Here is an 18,246-nt window from a genome sequence, read left to right as displayed (position 1 = left end):
ACTGTTATGGACTATATTCTTCTCACCAATGCAATGGTACAGAAGAGGATCTCCAAATCCAGGGGAAAAAAAAAAGAACTGTGGAGTATAGATGCTGATTGGACCATACTATTTCTTTTGTTTTTGGTGCTGTTGTTTTTCTATTTTGAGGTTTTTCCTCATTGCTCTGATCTTTCTCTTATAACATGACTAATGCAGAAATATGTTTAATGTTATTATGTGTGTGTGTATGTGTATGTATATATATAAACCTAAATCAGATTAGCTGCTGTCTAGGGGAGGGGGGAGGGAGGGAGAAAAATCTGAAATTGGAAAGCTCGTATAAACAAAAGTTGAAAACTATCTTTACATGTAACGGGGAAAAAAATAAAATACTTTATTTAAAAATCAATAAATCAATAAAGAGAAATAAGAAGGGACATTTTAAAAAAGAGAGACAGAAACAACTGGGTCAGAGAGAATCCTGGTCTGGTTTATAAGTACAGTTTGAGGAAATGTGCTGAAAGGTTAAAGGTCACAAAGCATTATATCATGAATAAAGGAGTAGAATAGTTTTTCAACATGAGTCATTCAGTTTTTTTTTTTTTTTTAACACTGGTCCTAGAATTGTGTGATACACTAACTATCCAATAACATGACCTACACATTTCAGGAACTACATGAAACAAGCTGATTCTCCCCCACCCCCACCTTTCCAGAATTTGTTCTGAGTAAATAGTTTGCCTTAGAATCACTGTTATTAATCTTACTTCCTTAGAGTGTTAAAATATTAATATGAAATGTTCCCTGTAAGCAGAGCAGTAATTTATTCAATGTTTTATTACCTTGATTAAGAAAGTTTTCAAACACATAGAACAATGTTTGCCATCAGAAAACATATTACAAGATTTTCCTACAAGTCACACCCAGCAGAGAACTGTCAGTTTTCAGAGTTCACTGAAGGCTGGGGAGAACAATGTGGATTTATCATAGTTCTGATGACAGCCAGACTGCTGGGGTCAGGGTGGACAGGCTTTCCCCTAACACCCACTGAAAAGAAATTAGCTAAACTCTCATCTTTTCCATCTTATTACAATGGCTCCATCGCATCAATGAAGAAAATAATGAAAAATCTTAGACCAGTTTGTGACTGATCAATGAAATGATCACCTCGAAGATGGGGGTGGAAAAGAATTAGACAATCCAAAAGGCTCCAGAACCATGAGTCACACGGCCCACCTTGGGAAGCTTAATTGGCATTCCTATTAATCTGCTCATCTTGTCTACTGATTCACACAGTGATCTTGAGGGGTGTATCTCTCTGCTCAAACAAGAACAGGCAAACAGGAAAGTATGGGGCACAAACACATTCATTCATTCAGTCTGAGATCTGCCGGAAAGCCCACAATAATCTGTGCTCTTAGTATACCTGACCTGAGAACCGGTATCCAGGATACAGCATGAAGCTGTTCTTTTAGCAGGCCCTCATGAACCAGACTAAAGTGGATTGCAACAAGCTAATGAGTGGCATGCCCCAGCCAAGGAAAGGAACTTGGTCACATGACATTGGGATCAAGTGCAGGAGCCACTTACTGCTGGTGCACAGATCAATTTAACCAGATCCCACAAGTCTGGTGTCTCACCAACCAAGAGCTTAATTGTTCCTATTAATAAATCTCAAGGACTCAAATTAGTTTAGCAACTATGGCCTTTACCTGGAATCTCCACTTCTACCTGGAGTAGCTGCATGTAATTAATGTCTAGGATGGCCTGAAGTGAGAGCCGGCTTTTGAGGCTTAGGAACTCAGTTTTCTGTCTGTGTCCCCACCCAACTCCCAATTTACCCGCAGCATATTAACTTAATTCTCTTTGTTTTGAAGATAAAGTTAAACAAACTAAATCAGCAACTATTCAACTTTTTTACTTATGGTTTTTCTTTCCACCAATAGCTTTTTAGGTTTGTATGATGCTTCACATGATATTTTGAACAGGTCTTACAAACTTTACTCAAGCTCTCCTCTCCAATGCTTCCCTGGGGCATACAGAGGAATCTAAGTTTGGACAAACACTGGATAGGCCTCAATTTAAGCTAAAAAGGTATTAAAATAGTAAAATGACAAAATAACAGCAATACTGTAAGATGATCTGCTGCAAGTGACTTAGTTATTTTCAACAATACAATGATCCAAGACAACTCTAAAGGACTTATGAAAAATGCAATCCATCTACAAAGAACTGATGGTACCTGAATATAGATGGAAGTATATTTTGTTGTTGTTGTTAGTTCCTTTTTCTAAAGTTTTTTGTCTGCTATGTTTTGCATGATTGCACGTGTATAACCTATATTGAATTACTTGAGTTCTTAAGGGGGGGATAGGGAGGAAGGATGAGAATTTGGAACACAAAGTTTTAAAAACTGATGTTACAATTTCTCTTTACATGTAAGGCAGGAAAATCCCAAATGAATGAATAGATAAATAAATAAGCAAACAAATAAATAAATAGAATCATCTCCCCCCAGCAAAAAAAAAATTTTTTTTTAATAGATAAAATGGTAGAATGGACCAGGGACAAACTTTCACCCAAGGACTGGTCTTACTTAACTGGGCAGGAGCCATCTGCCAAGGTTTGGCCAAGAAGTAATGAACTTTAATGGCCACAGGGCCCCATGAATCCATAAGGGGGAGGGTGGGATGGGAGAGAAATCTACCCTGGTGGAAAGAATATACCCAATCAATGAAATCACTTTAGGTAATGAAAAAAAAAAGCTGTGAAATCTTCAGATATTAATGAGGTAGGCATATGAGGTAGGAAGGTATTATCTTCATTTGATAATATTTGTAAAAAGTACTTAGCACAGTCCCTGGCACATAGAAGGTGCTATATAATAAATGCTTATTTCCCTCTTCTTTTTATAGATGAGGAAACTAAGGTTTCAGGGATGATGTCGCCAACTACTGAGTGTTGGAGCTAGGCTCATACCACAGGTTTTCTGATGCCCAGGCCAAAACATGCTATTTCAGGGGAATGTGATAAATTCCACTGTCTGTTAAATTTAGCAACACATTAGGATGAATAAAGTATACAAAGTAATGCAGCCCTACCTGGGCTGACCAACCCAGGAAGACAATTTCCATTGACCATTTTTAAGCAGCAGGTTAAAAACAAGAAAAGTGCTGAGATGATCTGGATTCAAACCCAACTCTGCCCCTTCTTACGCATGACCTTTGGAAAGTGTCTTCATGCATCTCCACCTTAAAGGGCTCATTATGACCTCTAAAAAGTCTCTTCCGGTCCTGAAACCGTAAGTTACCCTATGACCCCCTAGATCAAAACACAAGCTCTATTTGTCAATTCTGCCTACCTAGAATTTTTCCAGTGTTTTTTAAGGACAGCATACACACACTCGAAAATTCGGTGAGGATTTTTTTTTGGGGTGGGGGGTGGGGGGACAATTCAGTGGTAAGCAGCTGTAAGTGGAATGCCATTAACCACAAAATGTAACCATAAAGACTCAACATTGTTAATTAATTAAATGCCTCATTAACTTTTTTAAAAACATGATTTAATTCATAAAAAATTTAACCATTACCACTAAATATACAAGCATGTGGTGACAGGAGCATTTTAGACACAGAAATGTAAGCTTTTATAAACTGAGGAAAAGATTTCATAGCTTCTGTGGCAACTGACACAGGCATTTAGGTGGTCTATTCAAAGCAATGTCTGAAGACAGAGAGAGAATTTAGGAACCAGTTTACACACACAAAATTAGACAATAACCCATTTATTGAATGTGGTACCCCCAACTAAGCAATGAACCATAATGGCAAAAACTAACTACCTGGATATCCTGCCATAGCTATCCATTTAAACTGCATCCTCAACAAGAGGGTTAAGTAAATTGCCCTTCAACTAAAGCTCAACTAGTTGAAAGCCTTCTGAGTCCTCCTGTTCCCATTATCATCCCCAGGATTGGGATAGGATTTCACATGGTGCTGAAAGATATTTCACAAAGTTTGATTAAATGCTGAAAGATTTAATCTTCCAGTTACTTTTTTAAAAGAGCCTAAGCTATTGCATCAAAAGTAATAAGCAGTGACATGCATAATTTACATGTAGTATATTCATTCAAGGTAAGAATGCAAGTGATGTGGAGAATGAAATTATAACTATCCAAGTGGCAATCATTGGATGAAACACATAAAAAGGTTTTTTTCTCCAACTCAAAGTCCCCAGTAACTTCCAAGTCCTGGATCTGTACTTTTGGTGCAGATTCCCATGGGAGGATCACTTTGTCCTTCAGGGGAGTTTTCTTCTACCCTTAATGAAGTCAAGGTGGCTGTGTGAAGATGACATTCTCTAATGAATCAGAATCATTGGATGCCGGAGTTGAAAAAAGAATCCCATGACTTTACAGATGAGAACCTCCTGTGAGGTGTGACCTTTCTCTCTGCCATCTTTTTTCCTCCTTCTTTTTCTGTCCTTCCCTCCTTCTGTTTCTTTCTCCCTCTTTTCTTCACTCTCTCCCATGTGCTGAACACTAGTCTAGCTCATCAGAGCGGGCCCTGAACAAGAAGACAAACTTCAACCAAAAACACCAGGCAGTCAATCTAAAGATAACAACTTTAGATGAGGGAGATTACCAAACTTTTGTATAATTTTACTACTATTTATTGAAGGAAAGGCCAGTATCGACTAGCTAAGTAACTTTGGCCCAGTCATATCATCTCTCTTGGTCTCAGTTACTTCATTTGCAAAAATGTCTGTGTTAGAGGGGGAGAGGACTAGGCCAACTGTTAGATTCATAGATCCCTTCAAGATGAAAGACTCTAGGGGCAGTTAGGTAGCACAGTGGATAAAGCACCAGCCCTGGAGTCAGGAGGACCCGAGTTCAAATCCGGCCTCAGACACTTGACACTTCCTAGCTGTGTGACCCTGAGCAAGTCACTTAACCCTCATTGCCCCACCCAAAAAACAAAAAAGATGAGAGACTCTAGGTCTGATTATTCATAATAATAGTCTACCTGTATCTGGAGGGCAACAATGCTGGTTGAGTCTGAGTGTTTCTTTCTCCACCATTGGTGATACGACGAGTTATCATTCAATCTCTCACCCAATACCAGCTAATGACACACATTTGCCACACAGCTGGTCAGTAGTACCTCAAAAAGGCAGTAGCCAGGAACCTTCTATATCATAGGGATAACCTTGACTCAGTACTTCTGTATTCTAACCAATAGCACTAACTGGACAAAACTAATGGATATGGGGCAGCTAGGTGGCACAGTGAATAGAGCATTGGCCCTGGATTCAGGAGTACCCGAGTTCAAATCCGGCCTCAGACACCTAATACTTACTAGCTGTGTGACCCTGGGCAAGTCACTTAACCCCAATTGCCCCACAAAACAAACAAAACAAAAAACAAAAAAACTAATGGATGAGCAAGACTATGATATGAAGATCATCTCTGACCCCACCCAAACCCCAAGACAGCATGGATCAAGTTGCTTATCAGGGGGAAAAAAATCCTAAACTGACAAAGTCCTAAAGCTGCCTACTGAGATACCAGAACACTTCATGGGAATCTTAGAATTTTCCAGCTGGAAGACACCTTTGAGATTATTATGGTCCAGTATTTCTTAAACTAATTTAGTCATGGAATAGTCCAGGACTTAAAATATATTGATAAAACATATAAGGCTACTTTGGGGAAGGGGGAGAAGTTATAGAAGATTTCTGGAATAGTGGAGAAGGTTTTTAGAGAAACTGAAGCGAAATAGAATCAATTATACAAAGTTTCCAACACCAAACTCTAACTTTAAGCAATCATACTTAATTCTATGTAAGAGGGAGAGCATCAAAAATTTCTCAAAGAACCCCTATTCATATTACATGAAAAACAACTAGGGAAATATTGGTTTAGTCCAAGCCACCATTTTTATGGATAAGGCACAGAATGGTTAAAGTGTTTTCCCCAATGTCACACAGCTAAATGTAGTGGCAGAAACTGCCCAGAACCTAAGTCTCTAGCTACCTAGGTCTTTCCACTACAGCACACTCAAGTTACAATTTTTTTATGCACAATCAGTCCTGAGAAATGAACTCAAGTGATTTAGAGGTTCCCCGTCAAGTATTCTCACTAAAGAAAGTGAAAGTAACCAGGACAAACCATGCAAAGAGTTGGTCAAGAAGTGAAAAGTGCATTTCTGCAAAGTATAGAAATTTCCGTCAGGGTCTCAGTCTTCAAAGGGCATGTACATCCTTGCAGCCTAGTCATTCGAGGGCTTGACTCCTAAACCTAACTGTGGCCACACCGCATTTCACTTCAGCATTTCACTTCCTACAGGGCTGATGCCGGCCAACATTACAAATGCCTTTGCTCTGCGGACTGTTCCATCACCATTCAAGCCGACGACAGAGAGGGAAGGGGGATTATAAGATCGAGAGGCAAAGGCAGCCTGGCAACTGGAACATTTGGCAGAGGCTCTCAAACCACACTATTTTGGGTTTGGTGTGAACTGAGGCTGGAGTAGGAAGGATGGTCAAAGTTACCATGCTGCATATCCACAGAGGACCAGAGAGTGGCCCACAGTGCCTGGACGCAGAGACAAAATGTCACCAACAAATAAGATGAGCCCATTCTTCTCCTCTTTATTAGCCGCCTGCCTCTTTAGACATACCTTTCTATTTCTGGTCCTATGACGAGGGCTTGAAGATAACAAAATGACGGATTTTTTCCATCAGAACCAAGCTACTTGTTTTCACCCCGCTTTAACACCACTCAAACTGCCCCATGTCCTGAAAAGCAAAGCCCCTTAAACACTTTCCACATGACTCTCCATCTGTAAACATGTTTGCAGGACAGAAACTAAAACAAACAACTTTCCCTGCCTTCACTAATCAAAATCCAACAGAGCTCATTAAAATTCCCCTTCAGCCTTCAAGCCCTGGAACTCCTGGGTTATGTCAGATTTTATATCACAGATAAGCCAGCGAAACTTGAGGATGCTAAGAGATCCTACCTGCCTGAACATGAACTGAACATTGGAAAGGCCTTTATTTTGTTGGAAAACACCGAATAATTCGCTCCAGAGAAAAGGAGCACAAACGCCCTACCATCCCAGGCAAAAGCAGCACAAACCTTTGCTAATACTTGATTCTCTGAATCTGAACTATCCCTTCTCACCTGTCATGTTTTCCTCAAACTAAGCCACTCCTCCCCCTACCTTGGGCCACCATCCCTCTCCCCCTCCCCCCCAAGCTGAGTTTTAATTTAGATGCTCTACTGTGAGACTTGCCTCATATCCTAGGCGAGCTGCCCTTTGCAGCAGAGTTTCGCCAGCATTCTTATTGACAATCAGCCTCCGGGCTTCAGGCGGCATGGGCCGAGTCGGGGTGGTCTCTTGAGGGGGGCTTGGCAGCTGTGCAGCCTGGGAGGAAGGTAACAAGGGAGTTTGTGGCAGGCGATCATACGGCTTCTGCTCCTGCAACTTGGATGGCAAAGAGTCACACTCTGAAGCAGGCTCTGGTCGCTTCCTGAACCTCCTTGTGACCATGACCTGTCCAAAAATAAATAAATAAGTAAATAGATGAGCGAATAAAGAATCATTTACTGGTTATAATTACTAGTGTCTATTTACCTGCTCTTCCCCCCACACTCCCACCACCTCCTTGATGGGCTATAAACCTCATTGAGGGCAGAAAATAACTCTGTCTTTAGGCTTCATGGGGAAAAGAGAATGGGGGATGCAGATAGGGGATGGATGGTGCAAACATCTCTCCAAGCTAAATTTGTAACTTTACTTTCTCCTGGGAGAAGAAGTGGACCTCTGTGTACCTTAAGGACAGGAAAGTTACGTTTTCAGGAGGGGCCAATGAAAACAGGTGCTTTATTACAGCCTATCATGACGTAGGCTGGTGGTGACTGTAGGGGGCAAAGTTAGTGTACGACTAGGACCTTAAATAGGTTTTTTTTTCAATAAGGATACCTTGTCTTCGTTGTTTTCTCTATCTGTGGTATCATCCCCTGTCAGAGATGACCTCCTCCTCCTCTCCTGTGGAGTCAAGTGTTTGGTTTTACACTGGCGCTTCCCCGATGGCTTCTCACAGTCGGTGTATTTCTGCAGCAGGGATGCAGGCTGGAAATCCTCCTCTTCGTCTGTGCACAGCACATCTGTCTTCCGGCTTTCTTTAATTTTCTGCTGTTTGGCAGCCAGCCTCGAGGCTGGCGTACAGCTTGGCTGAGTCTGCCTTTTGCCGTTCGCATTGGTGGATGAAAGGCTCTTCATGTGCGGAGACACCGGGAATACAGGCAAGCCTAAATGGGGAGAGGGGGGAAGGGTGGAAAGGAAGAAGGCATTACACCGTTGGAGCGAGCGGGTGCTGAAAGAAAGGCGTATTGTTAACACTTATCACCAAAGCAGCTTCATTTTTTAAAGATATACCAATTATGTTTTCAAAGCATTAATATTTTAATTACCCACATTCAAACAGCAAATAGGTTAACCCACAAAGCCCGGAGCTGGGAAGTCATTTTAAAGGGCCTGACAAGCACACAAATGCAAATTCTCCCTTCTTCCCCTCCCCCCTGCCTATTGTGCCTAGGTGCTGCAGGGATCTAAGAGCAGTAGACACTCCTATTGCTAGCCTAGGTGCTGCAACATCGAGGCTCGGCGGAGATCGGCTGAGGATGGAGTGATGGAGTTATTAGCTAGCTCCTTGGTGTGGCTTCAACTTTATTTCTGGCATTTACCCAGCCTGTGGACTATCAGCCTACAATGGTTCTCCTCACTCCTTTAAGTTAAGCTGCCACAGAGCTACTGAGTGTCAAAAGGCATCCAAAGAAATGAAGGTTCTTTCTTATACACTCCTAAGTCATATGATCAAACCAAATCGGTATGGCTTTTAAAAGGAGAAGAAAAAAAAAGGGGGGGGGGTAGAGAAGAATATATTCTATTCTAATACAGATATATCATTTTTTTAAAATTCCCTCTCCTGCCCATTTCAGTAGTCAACTTCTTCCTAAGGAGGTAAGGTACCTACAAATGGGGTTGTATAGGGACAGGTATAGATATCGATATAAACTGTAGATGATCCATCCATTCAAGATAGTGGTGCCAGCATGCATCACTACTAAGAGTAAGCCAACTCAAGTTCCCTAGTGGCCTCTGCATACCTTGTACATTGTCACTTGTTCTGAGGGACTCTTCAGACCAGCTTCTATTGCTTTTGACCTCTGACCTTTTCCTGGGGTGCTTTTCTTCGGTGCAGTCTTTAACCTTTGCAGTGACCTCTGGCTGCACAGCCTCAGCTAAATCTTTCCTGCTTTGCCGGCCCAACTTGCTGGGCGGGGATCTCTCTGGTGGTGACACCTGCTGCTCCCACAGTTCCCTAAGATGCTGCAGGTGACGCTGTTTTTTGGGATGGAGCCCTGTTAATTCAATGCACACCTTCAGGTTGGTCACCTCATTACAATGTGGCTCTTCTAAGTGGTTAGAGGAATTGTTTGTCATTTCCCTCTCAGGCCAGTCATCTAATGGAAAAATAACTAAAAATTAATCAAAAAGCCCCCTCAACTAAAGTCTAAAAACAAAATGAGCTATAAGTCACTTGCGGGGAGGGAGGAGGGCATTACTGTCTCTGCTTCAGCACCTCGCTGCACACTGGGGAGTGGTTCATTTTTTTTCCTCTGGGTTGTGTGAGGCATTATGGGTTTGTTTTTGTTTGGCTTAGTTGTCAGTTGTAGGCACTAAAGGGTTACGTGGACTGTGGTTATCTGTATGGTCATGGCTATGTGTGCCTCACCATCAGTTCTGACTGGGTTCTGCCAGTTTTCTTTTCCCCAAGGAAGGCAGCAGGAATTCAAAGGGCTGAGCATAGGAGTGTTCAGGAGGTTTCTAATGAATGAGTAATTGCTTCCTATCACAAACTGTATTGGGAGGGGTGAGTGCTTCATATCCATACCCACACATCCATACACATTGCCACAGTCCCATGCATGGAAGCCCAAGGCCAGCCTGGCCTAAGCTAGTGGAGCTCACCTTTGGAGACCCGTCTCCTCTTGGCTTTCAGCAGGGGATCCTCCTGTAGCTCCTCTACCACTGCCTCGGGTTGGCTGCCATCGGGCTGCAGGCTCTCCCCTGAGAGTTTGCGTTTTCTGTCCAGCCGGGGGCCGGGGCTGTGGGGCATGTCGGGGGTCGGCAGGTCTGCTGTCCTTTCACTTAGTGGCTGCCTCTCCAAGAAACATTTCTCAATGTGAAGATCTTTTTCCTCCGGGACTTCAAAGTGATCTAGTTTATTCCCTGTATTATTAAAATCACCTGAAAAAAACCAACAACAAAGCAAAAAAACCCCAATAATGACCACATGAAAAAATTACCATTAGATAGAGGCTTAGGGGAAAACCAAAGGTGAGGCAGAGTGGGTTCAGAAGCCATGGGGGTGGCTCTCTCCAAAACCAATTGATAATGAATAGATCTTTATTGGAAATGGGGGGGGGGGGGGGGGGAGAAATGTTACAAATTCTGAAGCAGAAAAACCTAAACAGAAACCCCCAAGGAAGGGACACTCCTGCAATAGTAGTTTAGGTGCAAGGAAAAAAAGTTGGATATTCTTTTCTGAAATGGGATAACAATGTATAAAATTCTTCTCCTATACCCATTTTATTCCTTTTTGGGGGTGTGGGGAGATATTATAGGAATGAATTATCAAGAATGTTTAAATGAACCCCTTATAATGTCTTCTTTCAAATCATAAATACCCATGTCTGCCCTGGAATTTTTCTAAGGCAAAACTTGTCATTTCTCCCTGCCTTTAAAGTAAATATACAGGTTAATGCAGATAGAAGAAAAACAGTTCCCTATCCCCTAGAGCAGGAATACCGTAGAGAGAGAGTAAGCTTCCTGAGACAGGGACTGTTCCATTTTGTCTCTGTATCCCAATGCCCACCACATAGCAAACACTTTAAAATGGGTTTACTGATCAATGATTGATTTCACTAGTCAATATCAATGTGGAGAGCTGATGAGAAACAAAGAGAGATTAAGTAATAGAAGGCTGTGAACAGGGCAAAACTCAACAGTTACCCTTGGCTCAGGGTTTGGTGCAACTGAGGAACAGCTGTCCCTCCTGTATGCCCTAAAGAACTTAAGCCTTAGAAAAGGGCAACATTTTCCAGGAAACAAACAAGACAGTTGAGTCCCCACAATGAAGGCCAAGTCATAAAACAAGCAGTAGAACAGCAGTAGAAGCAATAGAGGAAAAGAGAAGGAAATGTGTGGGGAAATAGACCAATCTGATCAAAGTTCTTAGACCAGAGAAGGATTGAGAAAGGAGGAAGACTGGTGGTGCCAACAGAGGAATAAGAGACAGAAACCAAGGGCAGCTTCCAAGTGAATCCCAGGGATGAAGGAGCTCAGGAGAGCTTAAAAAAAAAATGTGTCATCACTCCAGACTCAAAAGAACCTGATCCAATCATTCATTCTGTCTTGTCTATACCTACCATAGACTGCATATGTTCAAGAGCTTCCTGAGTAACTGGTGCTAGTAGGTATATTACTTTAGACCCTTTTTCTTCCCCAGAAAAAGGTGAATGCAACATCCCTATATTGGCACACTCTCATCACCCCATTAACCTCTGACACTACAGGGAGCAAAACACCATCCTTAACAGAGCATTTGATCTCAGCCCACATTCCTCCATGTGCTTTTAAATACTGAAGACGGTCACTTCAGAAATAACACTCCTAAGTGTTCTTACTGGCACAGTGTATCTAAAGAAGAGGTGGGTCCTCTTCTGTGGATCAAACAGTCCAATATTTAAAAGGAAGTCATCGGGGGCAGTTAGATGGCACAGTGGATAGAGCACTGGCCCTGGAGTCAGGAGGACCTAAGTTCAAATCTGGCCTCAGACACTTGACACTTTCTAGCTGTTTGACCCTGGGCAAGTCACTTAACCCTCATTGCCCCTCACCCTGTCCCCCCCAAAAGAAGTCATTCCTGCCACTTGTCTGAACTGCCCCAGGCCAAGTGTAGGTATTTCAAGGAAATGCTAGGTTTGGGTGTCCTATGTAATGGTAGCATCAATTTATCAATAAGCATTTATTAAGTACCCACTATATGCCAGGATTTGTGTTAGGCACTGAAGATACAAATACAATAAATAAAATAATAAAATAATCCTTACTGGCAAGAAGCTTTCGTTCTAACAGGAAGCCAACAAGTACATAAGTATACAGAATAAATATAAAGAGAAAAATACAAAGTAGCTAAATATAAGAGGGTTTTGAAGGGAGGTCACCAGCAGTTGAGGGGAGAGATCAAGAAAGACTTCATGTGGAAGACAGTGCTTGGACTGTATCCTGAAGTGTGAAAAAGGATGCTATGGGGCAAAGAAGAGGGAGTGAATTCCAGGCATTTGGGAGAGCCAATGAAAAGGAATGAGAGGCACAGCACTATGGGAGGGGAGCAGAGCAAAAGCCAGGGTGGCTCTATCACAGAGCATAGGAAGGGGAGTTCAATGAGTCTGGAGAGAGGCTGAGACTAGGTTGTGGAGGGGTAAAAAGCTAAACAGAGAAATTCATAGTAAAGTCATGAGGAGGAGGCGAGTGCTGTGGTCAGTGTGGCATTTAGGGATAATTACTTTGGCAGTTGTGTGTAGGATAGACTAGATAAGGGAGAGACTTGAATCTGGGAAATCAATCAGAAGTCTATTGCACTAACAAAGGTAAGAGGCAACTAGGGCTTGAATTAAGGTGGTAGCCGTGTGTGCAGATAAAGAGAAGGGGGTAGATACAAGCAGCGTAGAGGGAGAAACAGCTAATATAAAGCAAGGAGTCAAGGAGAACGCTGAGGTTTAGAACCTGGAAGTTCTGTTTTGGAGATGTGCAGTCTGCAATGTGTTTGGGACATCCAGCTGGAGATGTCTAAATTTTTAAAAACCTCTGTAACAGCAGGGGAAACACACAGCACATGCACACCTGAACTTAGACAAATGTTTACACATGCCACAAAATGTACTATAAGTCAATGGGCTTTGTACTAGACTGGAAAACCAGAGGCAGTTGTGAATTCTAATCCAGACTTTTCTGGAAAGTGGAAAAGTGGAACTAACACTGTTTACCTGATATGTTCCAAAAACAGTGCCTCACCACCCCCACCAACAAGACTACTGAATACTTCCAAAAATCCAAATGCCACATTAATTATTATAACAAAATGATGCCAAATACTTGGGCCAACTCTATTTTTAACTCCTTTATACAATTTGAGAATGGTATCCATCTTAATTACAATAATTTATTTTTCTTTATATGAATGATCCAACCAGCCAAACTTTTTGCCAGTTAAGTCAATGTGTGAGGAAACTGAAAAAGCAATACCTTAAAAGCATCAAGTTGGAGGCTTTCAATAATTTTTTAAAAACCGTTTAAAATGTGCTTTTTTTTTAAACTTAGAGCAGTTCTGCAGAATACCCTTTATTTTTGGGGTGAATTTAAAAAATAATAAAATTATCTGTCAAGGAAAGCTTAGATGTAACTCTAGTCTAAGAGGACCACATAACATCATAGTGTCTTTTAGCCCCAGGATAAAATGAGAGAAATTGATGAAAGTATTGCTTTCCACCTTCTTTTCTCTTCTTCTTTCCCTCCCATACAATGACTCGTTCATTTCTGATGATAATCATATGCTTTGTAAAGATACAAGCAAATACATCGATTTCCATTTGGCAAAGTTCATGAGCCATCTGGAGTGGAGGGACTTTCCTCCATACAAGTCCAACATGAACAAACTATCCTTTGCCACAGCACTGTCTTCTTTATATCTGAGAGATCTGAATATAAAAAGATATTATGAGGTCACATAACGACCCCTCATCTTCACCCCAACTCAGTCAAACCTGGGTTTTTTGAGGTCAACTTTCCATGAATTTCCCTATTAATATTTTATCAACAGGTTTCATAATGTCACCTGCATTAATAATGGTCTGGATCCCATCCAACCCTTACCTAAGTTCAAACACGAATTGCAAGGTTGAAAATATCCACAGCACTTTTCCCTCCTGCACAGAAATTGGCAATCTAGTTAACTGTCACTCATCAGTGCACTGATGAAAACCTTTGATCTCAACCACCTGACCCCTGGTCAAAACTAATGGTACCTTCCACAGAAGACCAATGTAGATTAGCAACTTCTGATTCTTATTATACAACAGTTAACAATATTACCAGGATTTGAATCTCACTTCCAAAGTCTGTGATGGGTGTACAACCTCTTTGAAGAAGTGTACAATACTCCAGGTCAGAAATACTCACTTTCTTCCCTCCTATTTTGAATCCACCAATTAAAGATTTGTCTAATACCTCCAACCTACCAGACAATCACTGATGAAAGTTGCCGTGGCTGGAAGGGATCCCTTTCATATACAACCTACTATTCCAACCTCTCTCCCAATCCTAGGGGATAGAAAAAGGATCCAGATATTAAGTCTGACTTGTTACCTTTCCCCATTCAACTTGAAAAAGCAATAAAGCACTGGATTAGCCAAAAGCCCAGATCTGAATATTGTCCTTGATATGTAGTACAAATGCGTACAACAGGTCAAGGAACTTTAACTTCCCCAAGCATCAGTTTCCTCTTTCATTCTACAACAGTACTGAACTGGAGGATCTCTAGTCCAGCTTTAAATTCTATTACCTTTAAAATGTCATCTCCTGTACCATGGTGCCAGGAATATCCCATTCTGATGTTCTATATCAACTTCTTTATAGATAACAGGAGGAAGCTCATCTTTCTTCTTGATTCGTTATGGTAGATGTGCCTCTTATTCTACATACCAAACCATCAGAAGGAACTCTAGAACTTTCATTTCCATATTGATCAAAATCATACCCACCCACATATAATTTACTGGCTTCTTCTGCATCTCGCTTGATTTGGGCCATTTTCCAAATTAGTCTTCCTAACCAAGCCACTTCACTCCCCTATGCTGTTGTGAAAAAATGTAAGGAATCAATTTGCAGCAGTGTTTTTCCACAGCACAAAGATCTTGATCCCAACTAGAGCAACAACAGGATGTTTTCTGGTATGATCTTCGCTCACTGATATTGGGGCTTCCGAAAAGAATAATCAGGAAGATCCCTTAAGATGCACAGCCGCAAGCTAATCAGAGGCTCTGTATCCAACTCCCACATACCTCAACTTTGACAGCCACCCAAAAAGTCATTGCATTCACCAAAGACAGAATTATCGTTGAGGGAGAAAAGACAAAAAGGAGGTAAGGAATGAGTTAGAGGGAATGACTGTCTCCAAAATCACAAACCAAGGACATTCAAAGCACTCATCATACGTACTTTAGTGTCACTCTAAAAGCGAGATATATTCCAGTGCGCACTGGTCACATGACCTAAACAGATGTGAATGCGTCTGCATGTCACTTGCTTAAATCACTTGCTTGCTGCACAATCATATGACTCACAGCACATGCATCCCATAATTTATCATGTTTGTGCTATGGCAGTGCTCCATAGAAGTGTTGCCATGGTAACATTTACAAGTCACCGTGGCAACAAAGCAGCCTCACCACTGTTCTAACAATGCCCAGTGAGTCCTAAACAAGATGGAAGAGTATTAAGACATTTGTGGGTTATCCTTGATTTAAATCTTTCTTTCAGCAGGTAGTCAATCACATCTAGTGGAGGTTAACCTTGTTAAAACTCTACCATTGATAAGGTTTATATTCCTCTGAATAAGCCAGTGCAAAATCTCTCCAAGTAAGTATCCAAAGTAGTTTGTGAAACAAGAGTATACTTGACCACAAGGGATGGAAAGTTTTAGGAGCTATGTGAGAACATTTTATACCAAGTACATCATCACTACCCCCCCTTCAAACTAAGTAGCCCCTTTTTTGTCAGTGGCATCACAGAAAAACAACACATACAAATCACTTGCAATTTCAGTAAGTTAAAAGGAACCATATATGTTCTGACCCATTGTTTTCAACCCAAAGGAAACTGGTCATTACACTTCACTACTAATAAATGTGTTACTGTTTATGAAAGGTACTAAAAGTAGACCTCATTTATCCAGATTTAAATGCTTGCTTGACCAAGTCCATCCCACCACCCCTTTCAGATGCACTGTTCTAGGACAAGAGACTCTCATCTAGAAGGCAAAGAGCAAAGCCAAGATCTTAAAGCTGAAAAAAGGCTGTAAAAAGTCCAACCTCCTACACCCAATGTATGAACAGTTTCTATTACATCGCCATCCTGCTTCTGTTTGAACATTTCCAGTGATGGAAAACACCCTCAAGGCTGCTCATTCTATTTCCTGGCCTGCCATGGGTTCAATTTAGTTCAAATTTTAAAAAGAATTCACTCTGTTTTGTTTAGAAGATTGTAAAAATAGAACAAAAAAATCCCCACCCCCACCCTGGGGTCTTTAACCAGCTGTCAAATTCAAATGCTAGTTGGTACCACAACAAGGGCCAGATATGTCAGGGGCTCGTACCTCCAAGTCATGCCAAAGTCTCAGCAGAGCCCCTCTGGAGTTTAAAGTCACAATGGTAAAAGGAAGAATGCAAGCTTGGAAAATCAAGCTCCTCGAAGCTGGAAATGGCTATTATCAGCTTTGTGAAACAATCTTCTTCTAGCCAGTGTAAACTGGTCACTATGCAGTTAGTTTTTCAGAAACATAGACTAGTAAAAGAGTCTGACAATTGCATCATTGTAACCCAAAAGACAAATGAGAACCCCAGCTGGCCAATTTTCTTCACCCTCTGTACTTGTGTTTTGTGCTCTATCAAGAGAGTTCAGAGAAGACAGCTAACAGCAGTACAATACAAACCAACCAAGACAGGAAAGGGGTCTGCTGCTGCTGCTCTCTTCTCCTACCTTACACCCCCATGCTTTTCTCACCCTGCCTCTCTGGCACATTTGTAAACATTTGTAGAAATTACTGTTGAAAAGACAGTATTGACTAATCAATTCACAGCTGAATGAACCAAGAACCTACTGAATCATGAGCCTTCTACTCTGAGGCGGCAGCAGTAGTGACAACAATAGCACAAGCTCACTGTCTTGTATGGACTATCAGACGACAACCACCACCATCTGGAGTTGGCAGGCCTCTTCACACTCGACCTCCAGAAGACAAGATTCCCTACACCACCTTCAACACACCCCAAAGCTTGAGGATGAGGAGAGTGAATTACTGAAACTCACTGACTCATTTCTGAGTCTTCGCTTTCTACTAAGTCTTTTAAGTAAGGTCAAAGACCACTATCACTCAAAGGACAGGCCAGGACTAGAGCTGGTCGATTTCCTTTTTTCTCTATCTCCTTTAACACTATCTCTTCCCAAAGAGGAAAAAAAATATAAGGAACTTTATCACATCCCTTATTCAACTTTTCACATACATAAAATTTTTTAATTGAGTGAACCTTTTCCCCTACCACTGACCCATACATTTTTTTCTGCTGTGAAGATACTTTCCAAGAACTGATGAAAAATTTCCAGCTTTGCCATCACTTAAAGTGATGTCCCTTTAACAGCTTTTAAAAATGAATGGGGGATAGGGGCAGCTGGATGGCGCAGTGGATGGAGCGGCCGGCCCTGGAGTCAGGAGTACCTGGGTTCAGATCCGGCCTCAGACACTTAACATTTACTGGCTGTGTGACCCTGGGCAAGTCACTTGACCCCAATTGCCTCACTAAAAACAAAAAACAAAAAACAAAAATGAATGGGGGGGGGGAGAGAGAGAAGAACCCTAAGAGAATAACTGAGAGACCCTCTTCTTTGTAATTTCTTCCCTTTCCCTTTTCATACCGAAAGGAGGAGTCATTCCTTTGGACAGTCAAGCAGAATCCTAATAAAATCTCACCTCCAAATTAAGCATTCTTTGTGCAACATTTAGAAACATTTTCAAAATATGAAACTTGTCTGATGACCCTGCTTTTCAAGGAAAGCCCCAGCAAAAGAAATCATATTTCTAAACAAGCAAGATAATAGATCATTTTATTATTACTTATATGACCACTGGCAAATTACTCAACCTCTGTGGACCTCAGTTTCCTCAACTGTAAAAACAAGGGCAGTGAACTGGATCATCTAAGATCCTTTTTAGCTAGTTCTCTCTCTATGACTGATTGTTCATCTTCCTGGACAGATCTGCCTCTCCTTGTTCTCAGGAATCTAAGGCTTTGAGAATGAGAATCCATGGCCCCTCGCTCACAACTGGGAATGGTCGACACTGTCAGTGTGGTGACAA

The 18,246-nt window shown here is 41.5% G+C and overlaps 1 protein-coding gene across 8 annotated transcripts in view; it reads right to left on the bottom strand.

Annotated features, from left to right (window-relative positions):
- The window catches only part of BCOR (BCL6 corepressor), a 165,491-nt gene that overhangs the window by 10,094 nt on the left and 137,151 nt on the right, over positions 1 to 18,246 (bottom strand). For 5 of the 8 annotated variants that reach the window (XM_043994359.1, XM_043994360.1, XM_043994358.1 and 2 more), the window contains 4 exons: positions 10,023 to 10,301; positions 9,158 to 9,514; positions 7,971 to 8,299; positions 7,281 to 7,541 (listed from right to left, as the gene is read on the bottom strand). In XM_043994359.1, the coding sequence (XP_043850294.1) occupies positions 7,281 to 7,541; positions 7,971 to 8,299; positions 9,158 to 9,514; positions 10,023 to 10,301 (1,226 nt within the window). The remainder of the gene's footprint in view (positions 1 to 7,280; positions 7,542 to 7,970; positions 8,300 to 9,157; positions 9,515 to 10,022; positions 10,302 to 18,246) is intronic. The other 3 variants (XM_043994363.1, XM_043994364.1, XM_043994365.1) reach the window with 2 other exon arrangements.

Source organism: Dromiciops gliroides, chromosome 3 (assembly GCF_019393635.1).
Source record: "Dromiciops gliroides isolate mDroGli1 chromosome 3, mDroGli1.pri, whole genome shotgun sequence".
Lineage (NCBI taxonomy): Eukaryota > Metazoa > Chordata > Mammalia > Microbiotheria > Microbiotheriidae > Dromiciops > Dromiciops gliroides.
Note: the sequence above shows the minus strand (reverse complement) of the source record. Positions and strands in the feature narration are given on the sequence as shown.